At 52.2% G+C, this 6,332-nt stretch overlaps 1 protein-coding gene across 2 annotated transcripts; it reads right to left on the minus strand.

Annotated features, from left to right (window-relative positions):
* Positions 1–421: 421 nt before the first annotated feature.
* On the minus strand, positions 422–5,750 carry POLR2H (RNA polymerase II, I and III subunit H). 2 transcript variants are annotated; one of them, XM_070406669.1, is made up of 5 exons: positions 4,398–5,750; positions 2,957–3,040; positions 2,781–2,874; positions 1,714–1,797; positions 422–785 (listed from the first exon to the last, which is right to left on the minus strand). In XM_070406669.1, the coding sequence occupies exons 1-5, from the start codon at positions 4,468–4,470 to the stop codon at positions 668–670; spliced, it is 453 nt and encodes a 150-aa protein (XP_070262770.1). In that variant the 5' UTR covers positions 4,471–5,750; the 3' UTR covers positions 422–667. The 2 variants fall into 2 exon arrangements, with proteins under 2 accessions (XP_070262770.1, XP_070262771.1); XM_070406670.1 differs by having other exon boundaries at positions 4,389–4,471.
* Between the last annotated feature and the right edge of the window lie 582 nt (positions 5,751–6,332).

Consider the following 6,332-nt stretch of genomic DNA (forward strand, 5'->3'; position numbering starts at 1 on the left):
TCTCGTTTTGCCAGGGGAGCTGGTCCCCTGGTGGGATGCCTGGGGTATCTCCTTCCCCATCATTTTCAGGTCTTTACATGAGGTGTTAGAGTATTTAGGGAAATGGGCTGAAAATGAGTGGTCCCTGCAGGGGGGGTGTTTCTTTTGGTTTAGTATGGGGTGTGGAGGGTTATCTTCTGTGCCTGGGGTGCCCCAGGAGCCAAAAACACCATAGCTTCTCTTGTGTAGAAAATCACATTGGAGGACAAATGTTGGAGATAGTCAGCCAGGAGACTGACTATGGAGACCAAAAGGCTGAAACAGATCTTGCATTGGCATGATCATCTGGCTACGGGCCAGAGACATAATATACCATAGGCCAACTAAAAAAAAAAAAATGATTTTAAAGTAAATGGGGAAAAAAATTTAAGGGGAAGAGAAGTCTGAAAAAGTAAAGTTTAATTTAAAAAAACCATACACACAAAAACAACTTCTGGTTCATTTTAAACTCTCCCACTGGGTCTTTCTCAGGCAAGTCAGTTTCCCACTGAGTCCAGACCAGGGAGAGAAGCACCACGGTGGACAGAGAGCCAGCCCCTCCTGAGCCGGACAACAGCAACTGCAACTCAGACTTGAACAAATGTCCATGACCTGAGTGACTGAGCAGCAAGGTTGGCTTCCCAGTGGTTCAGAAGGCCAGTTTCTTCATCAGCAGATAAACTCTGGAATCCACTTCAAACCCATGCAGGTTGTTGGCATCACCCTGCAGCCTCATGAGCAGGCCCCCATAGGACACGTAGGCAGAGCTGAAACAGAAGGTCCAGTCCCATGAGTGTGAGATTTGGAGCAGCTGTTACTCAGCGGCTCTCCAGCCCAGCCTAAGAAAAAGAGGCACCTTTCTAATGTTTTGTCACTAGAAACCAAAATTCAGACAAAAATGAATGCACAGACATATGCACGGCAGTGATTTTGATATTGGCAAACGTGGAAAATACTACATGCCCAGAATAAAGGAAATGGTCAAATCAATTCAGATATATCCATTTACTGGAATGTTAGATATACAGCTATTAAAATGTTTAGGAAAAGCTCTAAACTGACATGGGGAAACATGTTTTACATAACATTAAGCAAAAAGAGTAGAAGAAAACATTGTAATAAACAACAAGATCTCAAAGAAAAAAGCACAGAAGAAAAAAAAAATACCTAAATTATTCAAAAATGTTTATGTAAAAGGTTCCCTCTGGGTATGGAATTATAGATGATTTTTGTTCCTTCTTGACATTACTTCTCTGCTTTTCATATTTCTTACAAAGGGCACATATTGTTTTAATAAGATTTTAAAGAAAAGAAAAAATAGCTCGTCAGGGAAACCAAAGAACTAGGGATTGGGTTGCAGTGCAGCAGCATATACATATACATACATACATACAAGCACACCTAGCAGTTCAATTACTTGATGCTGCATTTATTTCCTAAGGAAGCAACCTTCCTTTGCACTGCACACAGCAAGATTGTCAGTCTCTCATTTGGACCACCAGGGCCGAGACCCTGACAAAGAGCAAGGTGAGCAGCCTACATTTTAGACTGAAAACTGTTCCCAGAAGTTTCTTTCTGGATCCTGCTTAGGTCTGAGGTACTTAAAGAGAAGGACCCAACACAGGAAGGATAAGCAAGTCCCAAATTCTCAGAACAGGCCAGGGTGAAGGGTTCTCACAAGACCAAGGAACTTACAGACGTGTTGCTGCTTCAGTAGAAGTTTCGTCTCCCTCAATCCTGTACACTTTTCCATACATTACATACTCAAATTGGTCAGCCCTGTGGAACAATAGCGGCAGTTACTCTTAAAAGTAGTTAACAATGCCAGGCCAGTGTTGCTCAGTGGCTGGATGTCGACCCATGTACCAAGAGGTCACTGGTTTGATTCCTGGTCAGGGCACTTGCCCAGGTTGGGAGCTCAATCCCCAGTAGGGGGCGTGCAGGAGACAACCAATCGAAGTTTCTCTCGTTGATGTTTCTATCTCTCCCTTCTCCCTCTCCCTTCCTCTCTCTCTAAAAGTCAATAAAAACATATTTTTTTAAAGTAGTTAACAATAAGAGGTTCTTTAAAATTGGTAACGGCTAACTAAGTGCCAGCATTATAGCAACAGGCACTTCCCAAATACAATGTTATTTAGTCCTCACAGCAAACCTGTGAACTAGATACAACCATCTGTCTTTCACTGACAAGAAAACCGAGGCTGAAAGAGGTTAAGGTTAATCAACAAATGAGTGGTAGAACTGAGATTTTAACTCAATGGGGCTCCAAACTCCCATCACACCAAACTCCCCCCCAAGACTCAAGGCCCATACAGCCTAGGTCACTCAGTAGTCATTTCCTCCACCATCAAAAAGCTACAGATCACAAGCATGTAATCACTGCTCTGGATAAACACCTTGTTAATTTTTTTAAAAAATATGTTTTCATTTATTTCAGAGAAGGAAAGTGAGAGGGAGAGGTAGAAACCTCAGTGATGAGAGAGAATCATTGATCGGCTACCTCCTGTATGCCCCACACTGGGGACCAAGCCTGCAACCCAGGAATCGAACCATGACTGCCTGGTTCATAGGTCAACACTCAACCACTAAGCCACACTGGCCAGGTACCTTGCTAATTCTTAAGTGCAGCAATTTCTTTAAGTTTCCTCAGATTCTGCTGATAATCATTTATTCCATGACTTAATTAAGTAAGGTTCTTTCTGTATCACTTATCTACTTTGTTCTCGGGCATATTTCAAGTACTCCCTTCTTCACTCCCTCACCTGGAAGGTCTGTCATCTGTGGGGTTATATTCACCATCATCCAAGGTACCATCTTCATACAAGGTACTGGCTATGACCAACCGGAACTTGTCACCTGAAAGTAACGGCAATATCTGAGAGTGAAAACAGCTGAAATGGCAAAAAGTCTCCTGCTATTTTCTGTGTTCAATACTTACCCAAATCTACAGGGTAAATCTGAATGTTTACATCTAAGATAAGGTCCATCTTGAAAGATTCACTCTCACAATGCAGTCGGGACACTGGAGAGAAGTAGAGAAAGAGTGGCAGAGGATAAGTGCCTGACCCAGGGTGACCCTGCAGACCCCACGTTGGGGGGCTGTATGCAATGGAAGACTCAACCTACCCCAACTAGAGGCCCGGTGCACAAAAATTTGTGCACTCAGGGTCCCTCAGCCGGGCCTGCGCCCTCTTGCAGTCTGGGAGCCCTCGGGGGATGTCCAACTGACAGCTCCACAGGGAGCAGGCCTAAGCAGCAGTCTGACCTCCCTCTGCAGGAGGCAACCGGATTGCTACTGCTGCTGCTGCCAGTGGCTTCCCTCAGTGACCAGCGGGCCAATTGGGGGATGGTGTGGACCAGTGAGTGGTTCAGTCACTTTGCATATTAGGCTTTTATTATATAGGATTAGCATCCACTGGCCTCTCATCTGCTCTCAGAAGTGCAGGCTCAATCAGAACCAGATATGCAAGAAGCAAAGTGGAGAAAATCCCGGGAAAAGAATCAAAAGCCCTCTGGCAACAAAGAATATCCAGATTCCAGGCCTGCCTCAGTGATTAAGAAACAACTTAACTTTGGGCAAAGGTTTTGTCTTTCTGTGTCAGCCGCTGTGCTGAGGGGATTATTAGGACATGTAAGAACCGGTGTTTGTCTTGAAGAACATCTCAGTCTCCAGGCAAAGGGTGAGAAAACAGAAAGAAACAATTATTGATCAATGACAGAATAAGGAGCAACTCTTTATTATTCCAAGCAGTCAACTCTAACTCGGAGAGGGCTTCACAAAAAGCTAAAGATCCTAAGGGCAATACAAGAATATAGATGCAAAGAGGCTTTACTTTGGGTATGGGCTCATGATGCAGTACGCAGATGATCTGTTGAATTGTACACTTGAAGCCTGTATGGGTTTGTCAACCAATGTCACCCCAATAAACTCAATAAAAAATAAAATAATAATAATAATAATAATAATAATATAGGTTCTGGAGTCAGATTACTTGCTGTGCAGCCTTGGGTGGGTTACTTCTCGGAGAAAAACGGGTAAGACAATAACTACCTCATGCAGACTCTTGAAAGAAATCAGACAAAGCGTGGAAGGTGCACAGGACAGCGCCTGGCAGAGTGGGCAGTGACCAGAAAGATGCCCAGGAGTTTACCAGCACCACGAGAAAAGGCCACCCAGGCACCGGGCACAGCATGTGTGAACCCAGGAGAGCTCGGAGTCTCCGTTCTTTCATCTATAAAGTGTTCCCTGAGTGCGGTCCCTACATCAGGACCTGACGGGAGGCGCATGCCACGTGGGTTGGGTGGACCGGACCCGGGGGCGTGTCCCCGAGAACCGGACTAGTCCCTGACCCAAAACCGCCTCTACATACCTTACTTACCTCGATCAAACTTCTTGCCCTCCGGGTCAATGTCTTTCACATCAAAAATATCCTCAAACAGAATGCCGGCCATGGTAACAGGGCGACGAGGGGAGCACCGAGGGCACTGACCGCGCAACCACGACTAGGAGTACGCGCACCCCCTCGCGCGGAGGAAACGAGCGGGAGAGGGGAAAAGGTGCGGCCTAAACTGCAGCCGCAAGGAAATAGAATAACGCCTGCGCACAGGCAGGCAGGAGCGCGGCCACTTCCGTCGCCTAGCTCTCGGGGCTTCCTAACTTCCGCCCCGAACTACGCTTCGGAGACTTCAGTGTTGAGGGCGGGCCTCAGGTCGATAACCCCGCCCCAGGGCGGGATCACAATAAGACAGACCCCCACCTCCCGCCGAGGTGGCGCGGTTCCTCGCTCTCCGCGGAGGCTCGACTGCGCCCTCTCCAGTCTTCCTGTTGAGGACACTGGAACGCATGGGGGCCTACCCCAGCCAGAGACCTTGATCCTTGGCCCAGAGAAGCCCAGCCCAGCCCTACCCTGCCAGCACGCGTGCTTGCCGAGGGCACAGTCCGAGCCGAGAAAGGGCGGAGCAGAACCCCGCCCCCAGAGCGCTGGCGCCGCAGGGCGCAGGACCTACCGAGCCCCTGCAGCTGGCACCGAGGCCCTTCAGGCCGGCCTGGCCCAGCTCGGCCCTGCTGGGTGTCACCCGAGCTGGGTCTTTTCAGTTTGGGAATTTGCCATGATGTCACTATGGAGAAGAGGAAAGCCTGCACTATGCCTTCCCCTGGCACCGCACCCTCCCCACCATTGTCCTCTTGCCCTGAGCCCTGCTCACACCGCCCCTTGTAGCCTGGCATTGACCCCATCACACTGTGCCCTCCGGAGCACTGCCCCTTCAGCTTGGAACTGCTCGTTCCCTCCGCACTGGACACTGATCTGTGTGCCCCTTCATCCTGGCACTCTCCTCTCCTGCGGACACTCTGGCCTGACATTGATCGCCCCTTCCTCCAGGAGGCTGGCTGCTCCCACACCGCCCCCTTCCTGGGCACCGTCCCCTCCTCCCAGCCAGCACCTGCACCTCCGCATGCCCCTTCCTCCCGTGGCCTCCTCCGGGGCGCACTGCCTGCTTCCTGGGCACGAGCCTCTCCCCGACACTATCTCTGACTCGCACACACAGCCCATCCACCCTGTGCTCGCCCCACCCTCGGCTCTGTCCTTCCTCGAACCTGATGGAGAACCAAGAGCCCATCAGGCCATCTCCCCCCATGGCGGCGAGATGTCAGCAGCTACTCGTGTTCTCCTGGGGCCCCGCCAGCAAGAAGCGACCTCTGTCCCTCCGCGCCCGCCTCCAGGAGCGCGCTCTCCCGCACCCGGACCCCGCTTCCTTCGGGTCCCACTCCCCCCGCCCCCCGCCCGCCCCGCCCCGGCCCAGCCCCGCACACCCCTCGGTCCAGGGTGCTCCGGGTGCACCTCCCGGGGAAGCCGCCAGGAAAGGGAGGAGAGGAGGGATGAGAGAGACCCAGGGCCTCCACTCCGAGCACTGCCCCCCGCCCCCGGACTCAGAGCTCCCCGCCGATCCCCGCCGCTCGGCTTCTCACTCCAGGCGGAGCCGCGGCGTCTCTGCGCTGCCGGCCCCTCCGGAGAAGCCGGCGCGGGGGCCACTCCCGAGGGAGCGGGGCCGGAGGAATCTGATGCAGACGGCGCTGCCGGCCCCGCTCCCGGCTCTCCGGCCCCGGCGCCTCCAGTCTCTCCCGCGCGGCTCGGGCACCGGGAGCCGCAGACCCGGCCCGCCCCTCCACGTGCCAGCGGACCCGCCCCCGCCCTGGCCCCGGGCGCCCGGCGCAGCCCCCAGCCCCGGCGGAGAGGGGGCGCGGGCTCGCGCGCTCCAGGCGCCCCCTACCGCCTCTCCCCAGCCTAGGAGGCGGCCCCGACGCAGACCCCGGC

The sequence above is a fragment of the Myotis yumanensis genome, unplaced genomic scaffold (genome assembly GCF_028538775.1).
Source record: "Myotis yumanensis isolate MYYU_CA2020_CCGP unplaced genomic scaffold, mMyoYum1.0.hap1 SCAF_2, whole genome shotgun sequence".
Lineage (NCBI taxonomy): Eukaryota > Metazoa > Chordata > Mammalia > Chiroptera > Vespertilionidae > Myotis > Myotis yumanensis.

Excerpts from the sequence above, each read along its gene's own strand:
- POLR2H (XM_070406669.1), bottom strand. The coding sequence starts at position 4,470 with ATGGCCGGCATTCTGTTTGAGGATATTTTTGATGTGAAAGACATTGAC. Across the intron at positions 3,041-4,397 it reads GGGCAAGAAGTTTGATCGAG|TGTCCCGACTGCATTGTGAG; the intron begins GTAAGTAAGGTA and ends ACTTCTCTCCAG. Across the intron at positions 786-1,713 it reads ACTGAAGCAGCAACACGTCT|CTCTGCCTACGTGTCCTATG; the intron begins GTAAGTTCCTTG and ends CTTCTGTTTCAG.